The sequence below is a fragment of the Gymnoscopelus braueri genome (assembly GCF_963280865.1).
Source record: "Gymnoscopelus braueri genome assembly, chromosome: 10".
In the NCBI taxonomy this organism is placed as follows: Eukaryota; Metazoa; Chordata; class Actinopteri; order Myctophiformes; family Myctophidae; genus Gymnoscopelus; species Gymnoscopelus braueri.
In genome coordinates, this window is record NC_137611.1 from 56,510,590 (window position 1) to 56,527,708 (window position 17,119).

General features: G+C 43.0%; 1 protein-coding gene across 3 annotated transcripts in view; it reads right to left on the reverse strand.

Moving 5' to 3' along the window:
* The window catches only part of hecw1b (HECT, C2 and WW domain containing E3 ubiquitin protein ligase 1b), a 135,905-nt gene that overhangs the window by 94,196 nt on the left and 24,590 nt on the right, over nucleotides 1-17,119 (reverse strand). For all 3 annotated transcript variants that reach the window (XM_080440629.1, XM_080440630.1, XM_080440628.1), the window contains exons 11-15: nucleotides 16,350-16,620; nucleotides 13,528-13,719; nucleotides 10,422-10,597; nucleotides 9,670-9,785; nucleotides 4,239-4,432 (exon numbers count right to left, since the gene is read on the reverse strand). In XM_080440629.1, the coding sequence (XP_080296755.1) occupies nucleotides 4,239-4,432; nucleotides 9,670-9,785; nucleotides 10,422-10,597; nucleotides 13,528-13,719; nucleotides 16,350-16,620 (949 nt within the window). The remainder of the gene's footprint in view (nucleotides 1-4,238; nucleotides 4,433-9,669; nucleotides 9,786-10,421; nucleotides 10,598-13,527; nucleotides 13,720-16,349; nucleotides 16,621-17,119) is intronic.

Here is a 17,119-nt window from a genome sequence, read left to right on the forward strand (position 1 = left end):
TGCCTGTGTGTATGAAGTTATGTTTGACAGTGTATGATTACATCATGTATGAGTGAGAGAGAAGATTGAATGGGTATGCCTGGTGAGTGAATGTATAATAGAGCTACTGATACAAACCAACTTTTGAAGATGTAACTGTAGTACTCAACGAAAACTATTTTTGGGAGAGATGCTTGTAAAAGTTACAAGGGGGGACAAAAATCAAGAGAAGATGAGTGACAGGTCTAATAAAATAGTGTATTATTATTATTGTGAGTGACTAATAAAAAATGTAGAGCACATATGAGCAACGTTTGAGCTTCATAGGGAAATAATAATGCATATTATTGTTTGTGAGGGGTTTGCCCATCACCTGCAATGATCTGCATCCACAAATGTTGTGTATTTTGCACAAGCGTGAAATAATAAGTTGGAAGCAAGAAGTTGAAAGGTCCATAATTATGTTAGGAGAGCGCATACTATAGGAGGACAGTTATCAAATACATAAAGATAAGTGCAGTTGAGCAAGAGGGAAACACTTATAGGGCTTATGTGAGGTTCTTATCTATAGTAACGAAAAATAGTGAGTTGAACATAGTAATTGTATTCTGAGTCTGATGTCTTAAGTGATCACAAGGAGTAGCTTGTTGGACAGAGGGTATTTTGGTGTGGACTGAAACAATCACCGGCCTTTAAGTGTGACTGTGAGTTTATGTGAGGACTGGAGGCGGCGGCTGACAGGCCCTCCCTAAAAACACGCAGTGACCATGGGAGTCGCGCCCCTGTGGTCTGAGCACAGATCCGCTGGTAGCTAATTAATGCTGTGGGGACTAGTCCAGTCTTAAGTTGGCCCCCACCTTCAAGGGGTGGTGTTTCAGCCGAGGAATCATGAACCAAGGTTGAGCATTAGGGTTAAAGCTGACAGAACAATTCTGCCCCACAGCCTAAAATCACACGTCCTACCCTGATTCTAAATGAGCTTGTTGTTTGACATCAGTGAGTTTGTAGTTTCAGTGCCGACCTTTAGAGTAAAGTATGGTAATTTGAATTGGAGTAACTCATTACCCCTATATTCACGCTCTCAACAGCAGTCTACATAGACTGAACACTATTGTAAAATAAGCAGCGTTGTGGACTGACAATTGTTCGTGGTCTGTGTATGAACCTTTAATGGTGACAATATAGTTTATTAATGCTTTTCAACATTGATTCAAAACTATATGAACAAATAACACTATTATTATTGGGGTTCTGGCCACGCACAGTGCACCTACAAGGGTCTACTACAACTATCAAATATATTATTCAATATTATTTGCATACTTGATCGATATTAGTGATGGGGGCCAAGCCAACGCGAGCTCCTTCCCCCACAACGACACCTGTGTTGATTGTACAACAGAATAACCCCCTATTCAAAGGGATTTCCAAAATTTCCAAAAGGTGGAATAAGCGCTGGCCTGGATTAGACAAGCCATGGCCGCAATATGGCACTTTTGATCCAGACGTTATTAAAACGATGCAAGTTCTTGTCGACACGTACAAAGCAGGACAGGAAACGGGCAAGAAAGGTGATGCTAGGAAAGAAAAGCGAGAAGTAGAAGTAGCAGTCTTAGACTTGTTTTTCAAGGAAGGTGAGAAGTTGACTGGGTTACTCAAAGAACGTCAGGATAAAATTATAGCTGCAATGTTGTCCACAGCTAAGTTTAGGGAACCGGACTGCAGGAGTGAGACTGAGCAGTGGGAGGGGCTGGAACGACAGCCTGATAAGAGCCCGGATGCAAACTCTACTAAGCAAATGCCAGTGATCATTAGGGGTGAGCAACTTGATTATGAGCCGTTGTCGCATACAGACATGTCAGATATTGTGGCCAAGCTTCCACCACTCCAGGAGGGTGCTTATCTGTGGATCTCTAAATTTGATGAAATTTCAGTGAGCACTCAGTTAGCGATGGGGGACTTTAAAAAATTGATCTCTCGGCTGGTGGGCATTTATGTGTTAGATGATATTCTGACTCGAGCAGGCCTTCAGAGATACATTGACACTAAAGTATACGACGCAGAACTTTTCGCTGCAAACAGAGGTCTTCTGTGGCGTACGTTGAGAGGTCTTTACCCAACCAACGTGCATCTTGACAGTATTCTCCTTGATCCTTTGGGAGACACAGAGAATCCCCGTGCTTTTGTAGCAAGAGCGTATAGTAGATGGGGAATCGTGACAGGGAATGACCCCGGACGAAATCTGTTGGAGGAGGCGCTTGTACGGATCAAGATTGAGCAGGGTTTGCCTCCACCAGTGTGGAGCGGACTTGAGAATGTGGTGGGCCTTGCCAGCATGGATTTGCCAACTTATACGTGTCACGTCGCCCACTGGGTAGATCTTATCCGCAAGAAAGAAAGCTATCAAAAGGCTCAGGATCTCGAGACATTGAGGGAGCTGAATCAAGTCAAACTGGCCATACAGAAGGCAGTTATGCCGAAGCTTAAGGGTCCTTGTTATATATGTGGGGAACGCACCCATTTCTGGAGACAATGTAACAGAGGGGAGGGGAGGCCACAGCCCTCCCACAGACAGGGGTGTCATTACCCCTTGGAGCTGGACAATGGCGATTAGACTCAAAGTAGGAGGAGCACCATTGCCCCTCTATGTCTCTCTCCCCTCAGCCCCTGGACATACTTCTTCTTAATTCTTTCCTCTCCTTTTCTCTTTTACAGCTTTATCTTGACTTTACTCTATCTTTTCTTGTGAGACGGGTTTTCCGTTCATGAAGACAGATGTCCGTCAGAGACCCTGATGAAGACGAAGATCGTTTGATAGTGCGTTTTAATCTAGGCGATTCTTTAGTTTTTTAGTGTTTTGATGCGCGTAGTAAATGGCAATTTGTATGTCCTTAATTGTTTGATGGTGATTTTCTGTTTTTATAGATTGTAATTTTAGTTATCTTTTGAAACCTGTGTAGCCTATTTGTGTTACAGTTTTTTGTTTGTCAAGGGGGGTCTGGATGATCCTAACACATGTGTTCTTTCTCTACATGAGGAGTAGCAGGTTTTTATTGTTTGTGTTTTGATACTGATGTTTAGTTAACTTTTCATGCCTTTTGATTTGTGTTACTTTAGGTTCTATGGTTTTTATGTCCCCACGTTTATGGAGGACTTGTAGAGCCCTCCAAGGGGGGACTGTAGTATCTTAGAATAAGCATATAGTCTAGAAATACTTGAGATGAACACACATGAAGACTCACATGGCCTGATTTGAACCACACAAAGAACAGACCTAGAGACACTCATCCCCCGCAGGATGTCATACACAGAAAACTCTGATGGTTAGTGAGGAACAGTCATTTAAACAGCACATGGTCCTTGTACTTACATACATGTATCCATACATAATATCATATATCATTATACACTAATCTACCAGTACCCATATTGTAATGCAGTCACATTGCAATGTAACCATGCATATTACTAGTGAAGGCCTGGTGGACATAGTCCATTGATTACTGTGGTCAACCTTAAAGTGAATACCAGTTGGCCTAGTGAGACATTCCCGATTAGTTACAGACACCCTAAGCCCTTTCATAGGAGATAGGGGCACATTCTGTTAGGAGGTCCAGATGTCCATTATCCAGGGGACATCTGACCTTAGCTGACCACTATATTGTTTTAACCAACTCTCACAATGGACTTACACACACACCAAACTACTTAATTTAGCACATACACATTTACACACATAGTCTCAGCACTTGTAACCCACACACCTACGTGCACACTGAAGTACATCCATACATGCCCACACACACACACAGGACACACACACATTTAGGCATCTGGATCAGAACACATACACCTCGTGCACATGCCTATAGAAAACAGCATGCATGTACACACACACTGAGTATAAATATCCACTCTGAGTGGAGTTCTGTCTCTTGTCCTGACGAAAGCTGTAACCATGTAAGTAATTATCTTCTCTCCTTAATAAAATCAACTGAGGAGAAGGAATGCCTGGACTCTTTAATTCTCCTTAAACAAGGGCAAATAGTCCCACAGATTAATGCACTTTACCACAATACCAATACTTACGTACTCTTACTCTTACATTTTGAATTCCGGACTTTTACTTGTAACAGAGTATTTCTACATTGCAGTATCGGTACTTGCACTTAAGTAAAACATTTTAGCACTTTCCCCACCACTGAAAACCACATCCACATTTGATGTCAAAATCAACAGTGGGGTTGGAGCAGTTCTACCTGTGGGTGTCTTCCCTGGTCGTCCAGTAGCAGTGCCAGGTCAGACAGACGTTCCACAGACAGGGAGCGAGGCAGCGTGCGTCTGGGAGCGTCTGACGGGCTCAACGCCTCCGCCAGCTTCTCATCGTAATCACAACTGCCCGATGCACCAGCCGATGGACTCAAATCCCTGCCGCTCAGCACATCCTCTGGCCCTGCAACAGACAGCATATACATATGTGTGTGTGTGTGTGTGTGTGTGTGTGTGTGTGTGTGTGTGTGTGTGGGTATACATATATATATATATATATATATATATATCGCCTATTCGGCGATATAGGAGAGCACCCCAACGAAAGGGTTGTCAAACCAGCTACAGAGCACAAACAGCCAAAGTCAAAGAGCTTTGCGACATCAGTAGCCGCTATGACTGATGGTGAAATAAAAATGTGTTCAAATGACAAACCATCCAAAAGCGAAAGCACACCTACCTACGATGCAATATGTGTGTTCTGTGAAGGCAAACACCCCACTATGGATTGCCACAAGTTGAGGACACAGCCACACAATGACAAAGTAGACTTTTTCAAGAAAAAGGGCTTCTGTTTTGGATGCTTGGTCAGGGGCCACATGAGCAAAGACTGCAAGAAAAGGATGACATGTGAGGAATGTCAAGGGAGACATCCCACCATCTTGCATCTGAACAAAGTAGCTATGACGCCAAAGGAGGCCTTCATTAGCAGTGCTCAAGTCTCACTCCCGGGGTCGGTAGAGAGTGTGCACGCCCCATTGTTCCGGTTCAAGTGAAAGTCATGAAAGGAAGTAAAAAAGTGTTGGCCTACGCCTTTCTTGATCCGGGGAGCTCTGGGACATTTTGTACAGAAAGATTAACAAGACAGTTGAACGCAAAAGGACGTAAGACTGAAATACTCCTGCAAACTATGGGACAGGAGGAGCTATCAGTTACGAGCTATCAGGACTGGAGGTAGGCAATTTGGATGGGGACGTTTTTATTGAACTCCCGCATGTCTACACCCAGAATTCGATTCCTGTGTCAAAAGAAAACATGGCAACACATAAAGATGTGGTCTTATTTGAAGGATGTCAAGCTGCAGGAGCTTGATGCAGATGTGTGTGTGGATGCAGAATGGATCGCTTGAACCTCGCACCTCTGTAGTGACTTCCGGACAGCCAAAAGTGAATCGGATCTCAGTCACGGTGCTGAAGGACCTCTTAGCAGCATTACAACCATGATTTCCCAGAGAAAATGTATGAGGAAAATGACATGTCTGCTGAAGACCACAAGTTTATGCAGCTGATGACAAGCTCTGTAACCCATCAGAATGGACACTACTACATGCCACTTCCACTGCGCAACAGGAACGTGGTTATGCCGATTAATCGCGATATGGCAAAGCAACGTGTTTTGAACCTGATCAGGAAGTTCAAGTCTGATGAAACATATGCATAAGGCTTTCATGGATGATGTTATCAGAAAGGGCTATGCCAAAAAGGTTCCACAGCCAATGCTTCAGCGGGAAGATGGCAAGGTATGGTACATACCCCATCATGCCATAAAAGAAAGAAACTATCAGGGTAGTATTCGACTGTTCATCAACATACAAAGGTACATCCCTCAACAGTGAACTCATGCAAGGACCTGACCTGACAAACTTACTAGTTGGTGTTCTGCTAAGATTTCGTCAAGAGAATAGAATAGAATAGAACTTTATTGTCACATCACATGAATTACAAGTAAAACAGTGGGTGAAAAACATTATAGTGCAGCTTAAAACAACAACAGCAGTTGAGAGTGCAAAAAGTGCAAAAAACTTTAAGATCGATTAATTGAAAAACCTAACAACACTCATATTAATAAATAGATAAAAGATAAACAACAATAATTAAGTCCAGTGTGTCCAGAGTGTACAGCCAGTCCTACACTACTGCTTATTTAGCAGTCTCACTACCGTGGGGAAAAAGCTGTTTAGTGTCCTATTGGTGGTACTTGGGAGGCTAAGAAACCGTTTGCCGAGGCGAGGGTTTCCGCAGGCCTTGAAAAGGTTATGGCTGGGGTGGTAAGTGTCTTTGATAATCCGATCTGCTTTGGCAATGCATCTTTTTCCATAGAGTTCTTGGAGAGATGGGAGTTCACCTCCAATGATGCGCTGGGCCGCTTTCACCACCCTCTGCCAGGCCCCCCTGTCGAGTGCAGTGCAACTGCCATACCAAGCAGTACAGCAGTACACTAGCACGCTCTTGACCGTGCTGTTATAGAAGGACCTGAGGATGCTGGGGCTGACACTGAACTTTTTCAGCTGCCGGAGGCAGTGGAGGCGTTGTTGGGCCTTCTTTGTCACGTGTGTGTTGACCATTTAAGGTCTTGAGTGATGTGTACCCCGAGGAACTTGAATTCATTGACCCTCTTCACCGCCACTCCATCAATGTAAATAGGGGCGTGCTCTCTCCTTGGTACCCTGTAGTCCACAATCAACTCCTTGGTCTTTTTAGCATTGAGGGTGAGATTGTCCTCCTGGCATCGTAGAGCCAGTAGTCTGTTCTCCTCTCTGTATGCAGTATCATCGTCATTAACAATCATGCCCATGACTGTCGTGTCGTCCGCATACTTGACCATGATGTTGGAGCTGAGCTTGGTCTCGCGGTCGTGGGTATAGAGGGAATAGAGGAGGGGGCTCAGCACACAGCCTTGGGAGGCTCCAGTACTGAGGGTCAGGGGGTCAGATGTTATGTCACCCATTCTCACAACTTGGCAGCGGTTTGTCAGGAAGTTCAGTATCCAGGTGCGCAGTGCCGGATGCACGCCCAGGACTTTCAGCTTTGCATCGAGCCTGACAGGAACTATGGTGTTGAAGGCTGAACTATAGTCCACAAACAACATCCTTACACACCAGCTGCCCTTGCTCTTCACGTCCAGATGTTGGAGGGCGGAGTGGAGAGCCAGTGCAATTGCGTCGTCGGTCGATCTATTCTGCTGGTATTCAAATTGCCAGGGGTCCAGAGTAGGGGGCAGCATCGCACAGATGTAGTCTCTCACTAACTTTTCAAAGCATTTACATGCAATGGAGGTTAGAGCGACAGGTCTCCAGTCATTCATGCCTGCCACCTTGGACTGCTTTGGGACCGGGACAATGGTGGACATCTTGAAGCTGGCAGGGACCACTCCTTGGAAAAGGGAGAGGTTAAAGATGTCCGTGTAAACATCTGCTAGCTGGTCCGCACAGGCCTTGAGGACACGGCCTGGTATATTGTCCGGGCCTGAAGCCTTGTGGATATTCAGCCCTTTAAAGGCTCTCCGTACATCATGGACAGAGATAGACAGCGGGCAGGCGTCCCGGGATGGGGACGGTGCAGGTTGTGCGGTGTTTGTGGCCTGCTCAAACCGGGTGAAAAAGATGTTCAGCTCATTCGGGAGAGAGGCAGAGGGGTTCCCTATGTGCCTGGTCCCTCCCCTGTAGTTTGTAATGTTCTGTAGGCCTTGCCACGTACTCCTCACATCACCGCTGTTAAATTGATCCTCCAGTTTGGCCGCATACTCTTTCTTGGCCTTTCGGATGGTCCTCTGGAGGTCGGCCCGTGTGATTCCGATGTCCCCAGCCCGAAAGGCTGCGTTGCGGGCCTGAAGTGCCTGATGGACCTCGCCGTTCAGCCAGGGGTGCTGGTTAGGGTACACCCTGACGAGCTTCCTCTGGACAGTGTCATCTATGCAGTCTATGATGTGACTGTTGACTGCATCTGTATACACACCACTGACATTGTCCTCAGAAGCCCGCCTGTGCACCCCCCAGTCAGTGTGATGGAACCGGACCTGGAGTTCGACGAGGGACTGCTCTGTCCAGACTCTAACTTCCTGTGCTGTGACAGGTGTTTGCTTCAGCCTGTGCCTGTGGGCGGGCAGCAGCTGGATAGACATGTGGTCTGACTTTCCAAACGGACTTTCCAAAGGCGGTCGGAGCAGGACAGTGCTGTAACAGTGCTGTAACAGTGGTCCAGGGTGTTTTCTCCTCTTGTGGCCACTGTGATGTGCTGGTGGTAATGTGGGAGAAGTTTTTTTAAGTTGGCCTTGTTAAAGTCTCCTGCCACTACAATGGCCGCATTTGGATGTGCAGACTCATGAGACCTTATAAAACCTGATAGTTCTTTTAGGGCTATATCAGTCTTAGCTGCAGGATCCAACCGGCTCCAACCGATTCCCTCGGTCGGGGCGAGAAACGGCGTTTCTCCCACAACGCTACTCAGCGGCGGGTTGTACGGGTTTTCCGCAAATATCTCCGGTAAACTATGTGCGATCGCGCTTCTAATGTTAATCAGTGATTCTCTACCGTATACTCGTGAGGATCGCGCGTTATAAATAAAAATCATAACCCAGAAAAACACTGAAATTGACTTCAAACGAAAGAAAGAACGTTTTTGTTTATACTGGACTAAACTTACATTTATACTGATTTATTTACACCACACAGGCGAAGCTGATCGTTTGATCGTTTTTAAGTTTGTTTTGTTAAAACAACGCTGTTATTACAAACAACTGGACCCTTGAATTGTAACGTGCGTCTCAACTTTAACCGTCTCCGTGCTGGCTGGCGACTTGAAATATATATATATATATATATATATATATATATATATACACATACAGTGGTGGAAAGTGGTGGAAAGTAGCTAAGTACATTTACTTGAGTACAGACGAGCAGAAAAACAGCAACACTGCCGTTACTTCCGCACCGGTAATGTATACCAAAAATAACTAATCTACAAGCTCATATTGCATTGTACTGTTATGGGTTGTGAGTTTGCAGATCTACTTTCTTTGCTGTGTAGTGCGGTCCTAAAACAGCTGCCTGAGCTGGAAAGTAAGTGGGCTGCCTGAGTTGGGCCTGTCTTAAATTCAAGTAATAATTATTAAATACTAAATAACTCATACGACAATTTTTGTTTCTCAAATCACATCATTTATGTCTAAATCTGCCACTTGAATCATGAGGCCATTTGTCCTGACTTTATGTGTGAGCCTGCCTGGACTGCTTTTAAAATTACCAGCAGCCAGTGGTGTAAAGTAACTCAGAACATTTACTCAAGTACTGTACTTAAGAACACTTTTGAGGATTTTCTACTTTACTGGAGTATTACAATTTTCAATACTTTTTCTTCAACTCCACTACATCTCAGAGGAAAATATTGTACTTTTACTCCACTACAATTATATGAAAACTTTAGTTAGTTACTTTGTAGATTTGTATTATTATTAAAAAACACACTAACCACTTCAGCCCTATATATATATTTCGGCCATTTGAAAATAGCAGATCTGGGAAATACTCCAGTAAAGTAAAAAATACCTCAAAATTGTACTTAAGTAAAGTACTTGAGTAAATGTACTTAGTTACTTTACCCCACTGGTCCAGACACACTGTTTGGGAAACACTGGTCTGACCTGCATGTGCGCTGGTGTCCATGGAGGGGTCCCATCCATTGGTGTGGTGTGGAAGTCCGTCGGGCTGGGCGGAAGGCAGGCTGTGGAGTAGATGGTGGATTCTGATGTAGTGGGACCTGGAGAGGAGCGTGCGCACACACACACACGCACGCGCGCACACACACGCACACACACACAACTTTTACAATGTACACCTGTGCTTCTCAAACTTCTTTTTTTTATGTCAAGGACTCCCCAAATGAATATGTATTTTACCGTGGGCCCCCATCTGAAAATATTTTGTACATTTCATTTTACTTTTTTATTTATTTTTATTTTTATTTGGTGTTCATTTTGTCGACTAAAACTATGATGAAAGAATGTTCGTCGACTACCTTTTTTCACTGACGAAAACTGTGACTAAATATACTTAACATTTCGTCAACAAATAAAAACTAGACCAAAATGTTATGGAGGGACTAGTGGAGGAGAGATCCAGTAGAACTAAAACAAATCATTTTATGCTAATTGGTCGTGCGCGGGTGTCGCGCTCCGACGCACCGTGTGCTTGTAGATCGGCTATTTCCGGCACACAGCTAAGTATAAATGAGGCATTTACGCCAAAAAATACACTTTAGTTGACTAAATCAACTGCCGATTTTTCAGATGACACTTTTTTTTTGACTAAAACTGAAAATCGAAACTTTTCCGTCAAAATGTTACACTGGTTTGGTGAACTAATCCCTTCCAAAGCGGTGGTCTTTTGAACTGACCTGGGGGTCTCTGCCTCCTCGCACGCTGAAGCGATGACGGTCTCCAGCTGGGACACGGGCAGGGAGCAGGGTCTGCTTCTCTTCCTGGGAGCGCTGGTCCTGATGAGGACACCCCCACCTCCCCCCCCTGCTCCATCCACTGCTCCATCCCTCTGACTCCCACTCTCCTCCGCCCCCTGGTGGGGCAGTAACAAAAGTACATTTACACCAGTGGTTCCCAGGGGATACCCAAGTTATTGTTGTTATTATTATTATTATTAAGGTTTCGAGGCCTATCAGGCTCGAAGCCTTATTGAGATTGTACCGTTTCTTCCTCCGTTTTTGCAGTTCTGGCCTAACCATGTGGTCGCTTTTTACAAAACTCGGCAATATGGTAGAGGGCTATGCCAAACGGCGAAGACCCGAAACTCAAAACCATCGGCCAAAGGGTGGCGCTGTGGCAATCAATTGAAAAATGCCAACTTTGAACAGGTACAACTCATGCCCTGTTTGACCTACAGCCATGAAACTTCGATACACACATGCGTCTCCTCATGCTGAACACTTTCACATTTTGACCTCTGACCTTTTGATCTCCCACCATTTTTAATTATATGAAAAACAGTAAAAATCTATCTCCTCCTGGGATCTTTGAGCAATCTGCACGAAACTTTTTACACATGAACTTTGGACCTATGCCGACAAACGTGAGCAAGCGGATTTTCCATAAGTGAAAACGTTAAGCTTTTATAAGCCAATGAATATTGCAGTTTTATGAAAATGATTAATCTGCCCCTAACACATACATGCAGACTCACATTTGTTTGAAACTTTGCAATAATGTAGAGGGTCATTCCAAGTATCACTGAAACCAATCTTCCAATTGGTCAAAGGGGGGGCGCTATAGCAATTTTTTGAACATGCAAACTTTAAACAGGCAAAAGTCATGCCTCGTTTGGCCGACAGCCGTGAAACTTGCTTACACATGTGCCTTGACTCATGAGGAACACATCTATCACTTTGACCAGTGAGCTCCGCCCTCAGATTTTACGCCATATTGAGCAGTTTGAAAAACATTTAAACCAAGGATTTCTGAGCAATTTGCGTGAAAGTGTGTCAAATGTGTGAGCACCTTTTTCACCAGTTCAGGTCTGTTGGTCCAATGGCTTGATCGCTTAATCATCTGCCTTGAAACCACGGGGTTGCCGGTTCAAATCCGACCTCATGTAGACTTCATTATAATTGCATTGCACACAACATGACTGTATCAATGAATACATGTGCAATTGTTAAAGATAACGGGAAATGCTTATTTGAAAGTAGTTATTTTCAACGTATGACGTACTTCATTCGCCCTTTTGTTTTGTTTTGTTGGATTCTCCTTTCTCACTGTCTGAGGCTGTGGATTGAATAGCTTGATCAGTAGAGTGTGAGCCTCATGTGCCGAAGGTCCCTGGTTCAAACCCCACTCATTACAGTTTACATTTAAATTGCATTGTACAAAACATGACCCTGTTAATTCAGACATGTGCAATTTTTAAACAATAACATGAAATGCTTTTTTGAGAGTAGTTGTTTTTTATGTATGACATACTTTCTTGTGAAAATAGCCGATCTACAATCTCACAACTTTTCAGATAGCAACGTGTTGTGAGCTTGTAGATCGACTATTTTCACTAGTTTCCATTCCGAGGAGACAAAAAAAAACTTTATTGGTAAATGTTTTGTGAACCAGTGATCTACAGTAGTTAGCGAAACAGAGGCTTGGTTCATAACGGACGGAAAAACCTATAGATATCAACAGACACCATCAGCGAGGCCATATCTCTAGCTCAATGAGAAGAGAGGCAGCCTGTGAATCCATAGGTCGCTGGTTCGATCCCTGTCCCCAACAATGTGTTGAAGTGATCATCATTTGGAATTCTTCATTTTACAAATAGTGTTTCTTGAGGTTAGGTCGTGGTTTTACTGAGGTTAAGGTTAGTGACGGTGGGTATAGAAAAGAGTCATCTAGTCAGCAACCTACCTATGATAACTTACCACACATGAAATCCAATTCTGTCTATCCAATGGCTCAGTCAGTACTGCGGCCATAACTGAGTGGTTAGTGAGCACGCCTAAGGAGCCAGAGACCCTGGTTGCCCCAGGTACGATTCCAGGCCAGCAAATGTGTCGATGAAATGAAATTTGTCCCTGAGCAAGACTCTTAACCCCTAATTGCTCACAGGCCCTCATTGGAAACAAGACCGCAAGGACTTTCATGAACGGACCTGTTAAAGGAATTATCCTTTACACTGTCTACCCGCAAGTCTGTAGGTCCCTGGTTCAAACCCCAATTTAACCTCTCTCTCTCTGTCACTGCCTCTCTCTCTCTCTCTCGCTGCCCCTCTCTCCCGCTCTCTCTCTCTCTCTGCCTGCCTCTTCCTGCCTCTGCCTTATCCCTCGAAACCGCTTACTGCTGCTTGCAGCTATATTTATTATTATTATTATTATTATTATTATTATTATTATTATTATTAAGACCTTTTAAAAACAAAAATTCTAAATGTAATGATTACAATTCCAAGTGCTTGTCAGGGTGGAGGGTCACCAGTTCAAATATGATTATTTTGGGGGGTCGCGGCCTGAAAAGTTTGGGAACCCTTGATTTACATGATTTTCCCCCAGGGTCAAACCTGTGTTCATTTCGTAGACTAAAACTATGATGAATTTTTTTTTATCACTGACGAAAACTAAATTAAAACTAAGACGACTTAAAACTATGACTAAATATATTGACAATTCCATCAACAAATAAAAACTAGACTAAAATGTTAGGGAGGGACTAGTGGATAAAAGATCCAGTAGAACTAAATCATTTTATGCTTGGCTGCGCTCCCTGTCAAGCTCCGAAAATAGACGATCTACAAGTTCACAACTTAGATCGGCTATTTTTGGCACACAGCTAAGTATAAATCAGGCCTGTCAACATCAGATTTTAGTCGACTAAATCAACTGTAGATTTAGTTGACTAAAATCGTATATGTACTAAACTAAAAGTAAAACATTTCATGACTAAAATATGACTCAAACTAAATGGGATGTTATTCCAAAGACTATGACTGACGCTACATCAAAAAGTCCCTACCTCCTGGGTCTCTCCGCTCTTCTCCTCTCTCCGTCTCTCCCTCACTTCCTTCTCGCCGTCTCTCCACTCGGCCGCAGGTTCTCTCGTTCTGACGTCTTCGGTTTGTCTGTGGTGGTCCGCTGGAGTGAGGTGGCACCCTCTGGGCCCCACCTGGCCCTCCGCCCGGGGCCTAACCTCCCTGGCGCTGTTCTCCTGCAATAGAAATGAGCAGTTGTCATATACTTGTAATGTCTAGTTTATGGGTCTTCAACAAGGGGTCCGGGACCCTATAAGGCAGTGGTTCTCAAACTGTTTTCATGTCAAGGACCCCTGTATTGATGTGTATTTGGCCGCGGACTCCCCCCATCTGAAAAGATTTGGTCCCATACAAGATTTGTGGTGTTAAAAATTGGTATATAGGTGCCTGGGGGTCCCTGGACCCCTCAAAAATAGCAGATATACAAGCTCATAGCGCGGCACCAAGTGCCGCGCTACGGGCTTGTAGATCTGCTATTTTTGAAAAAAAATGAAAATGTGTGCAAATCTGTGACTATATATATTATTTTAAAGCGAACATTTTTAACTCAAATCTTTGCTTCTGGGGGGTTCCTGGAACCAAAATATTTGGAGATGGGGGGTCCGTGGCCAAATACATATAATTTTGGGGGTCCTTGACAATTATGGAAAAGTGTGAGAATGACATAGCAACATGCGTTTTTTAGAGAACTGTTTGGATTTAGAAGACATTTGTAGAATCGGCCTCAGGTCTTAATGGGTTAATGGGTTAAGTAAGTACAGCACTCAAGTACAGCCTACGAGGGCTGTTAACATTCCTCAGAAATGAAATTTGAATATTGGTCTTAGAAATTGGCTAATATTCGAATATATTCGAATTAGGGCTGGGACTCGATTAAAAAGATTAATCTAATTAATTAGAGGCTTTGTAATTAATTAATCCAAATTAATCGCATGTTTAATTTAATTTAATTAATATTTGACCTGAAAAGTTATTTATTTTCAGTTAAAACTGATTTTGGTATATGAGTGAATCAATGAGTGAATACAAAAGTTTAAGCAACAAAATATAGTTTTTTCTTTTTTAATCCCATGTATAACTCATGTGCTCTTTTCCTCTAAGCACCTTAACGTCCATATGTATATCATGCACAGTATAAGTATAACATGCACAGTATACATACATTGCTGCTATGCTCAGGCACCTTAGTTTTTTTTAGTTTTTTATTATCTCAGGTACTTTGTAAATATGTAGATAACTTGTCTGGCCTTCTGTTGCTCTCTTGTTTTGATCTCCTTCCCACTTGCCCCCCACCCCCTCTTCTTCTCCCCCCCCCCCCTCTTCTTTCTATGGAAACTAACGTTGCGATGGGAACGATGTACAAAAACTAATTTCACCCACTTTTTTACCTTGTAAACCTGTGATGTGACAATAAAACTGATTCTGATTCTGATTCTGATTCAAGGCTAAACAGAACAGATCAGTGCAAGTTTACCATAAAGTGCAGCAATTTTAGGGATATATTCAGAGAATCGTAACCTATGTCAATTCAAGGACCTTCTATACTTTCAAGTACATTCCAGAACAATGGAAACCCTGACCATTATCGTCCAATATCCTGTATGAACAAGCAAAAGCGCTCTGATCGGCTTCTTCTCCCATTGCTTGCACTGGGGTTTGTTGTCTGTTGGTTGGTGCCATAGACTGTATAAAATGAATGGACAGCGTCACGCCATTGGTTTCTACAGACCATAAATGAAGCCGATTGTTCAGGAATGTGCAATCCGCCATCTTTAATATATACCAAAGGGCACGTCGGAAATCAAACGCTATTGCTTGAGACCAGACATGGGACCAAAGCGGGGGCAGGTCAACCAGACATGTGACAAGGGAACCGGAACACAATCCCCAAAGAATACTATTGGTTGGGTAGCTTGTCAATCAAGAGCGGGGGCGGGGAATGAATGCTATTGGTTGTGTAGGTTGTCAATCAAATCATCCCGCCCCTCCTGGAGCATAGCCTACTTCATCTTTAAAATAAATCATTTAGCAAAACGCATATCATGATGATTGAAAGGAGACTTTAAACTAGCGACTGGAAGCATATAGTATTTTTATTTATTTTTATATAGTATAGTAATTTTTATTAAGGTAAGAAAATCGAGTCTAAAGTTAGTCAAAAACCCATCCGCTTACAATGAGAGAATATTCTTTCTGACACCTGCAGGGGTAAAACAGCGCCATACAGGCCATTCATATGAACTGTCTCTCTTCTGTATCGGCTTCAATGTAAATATGTCAGGCTGGCCCCTTGGTTGGTGCACTAGTATGATCGGTACGCCTGAAACTCGTCCAGTGAGAAAGGTTCCGTGGTGCAAAAAATAAGCGAGATTAAAATGCGATATATTTTTTTTATCACCTTAATTTTCTGTAATAAATTAATCAAAATGAATCAGTTAACCCATTAAGACCTGAGGCGATTCTTAAAAAAAATCTAAATCCTAACAGTTTTTGAAAAAAAAAAAAAAAAGCTCATAGGGCGGCACAAAGACATCTAAAGTGGCACAGATGCGTTCCAGGTATCAATGGGTTAAAGTCCCAGCCCTAATTCGAATATTATTATCATTAATATTATTATATTATTATTATATTATTATATAAAAAAATATTTATTTGACAGGGACAATACAAAAAACTATGTGCTCGGATCCAATAAAAAATATATTTTGTTTGTTTGTATGACTTGATACATTGTTTTTTGTATTGTCACTGTCAAATAAACATTTAAAAAATATATATATATGAATTTACCAGCCCTAGTGCCTACCTCCCTCTTCCTCTCCTCATCTGTGCCTCCCTGCGCTCGGCGTTCGAGGCCACCGGTGCGCTCCTGCTCCTCCTCGAGGAGGAACGGCTGTGGGGTGGAAGGAGTGTGTCTGCTGCCATCCTCGCTCATCTCCTCCAGGGTGGGGAGGAGATCCGACAGTCCTCCTGATCCGTTGGACGTCCCACCCAGGTTCTCCTCCTCCTCCTTCTGGCCCCCTCCCCCGCCTCCGGAGCTCTGCTCCTCTTTCCCCGGTAAGAGCTCCGACCTACCGCTGGGCAAACAGGGCAGGGTTATTACCCAATGGTGGAAAAAATACTCACATTTTGAATTTAAGTTAAAAAAAAAAGTGTACTTGAGTAAAAGTACAAAAGTATATACAAAATGTACTTAAAGCAAAAAAAAAAGTACTCATTATGCAGAATGTCCTGTTTCACAAGTTTTCAAATGTATAAAAATCTTTTGAAAATAGCAGATGCGACGCATTGTGAGCTTGTAGATCGGCTATTTTCAAATGGCCGAAATGTATATAGGGCTGAAGTGGTTAATGTATGTTTTGTAATAATAATCCAAATAAGTAACTATAAAGTTGTCAAATAATTGTAGTGGAGTAAAAGTATAATATTTGCCTCTGAGATGTAGTGGAGTAGAAGTAAAAGTAAATTGGAAAAACTCAAGTAAAGTAAAACAATGCCTCAAAATGGTACTTAAGTACAGTATTGAGTAAATGTGCCTAGTTACTTTACACCACCGGTTATTACACTTAAAGCTCT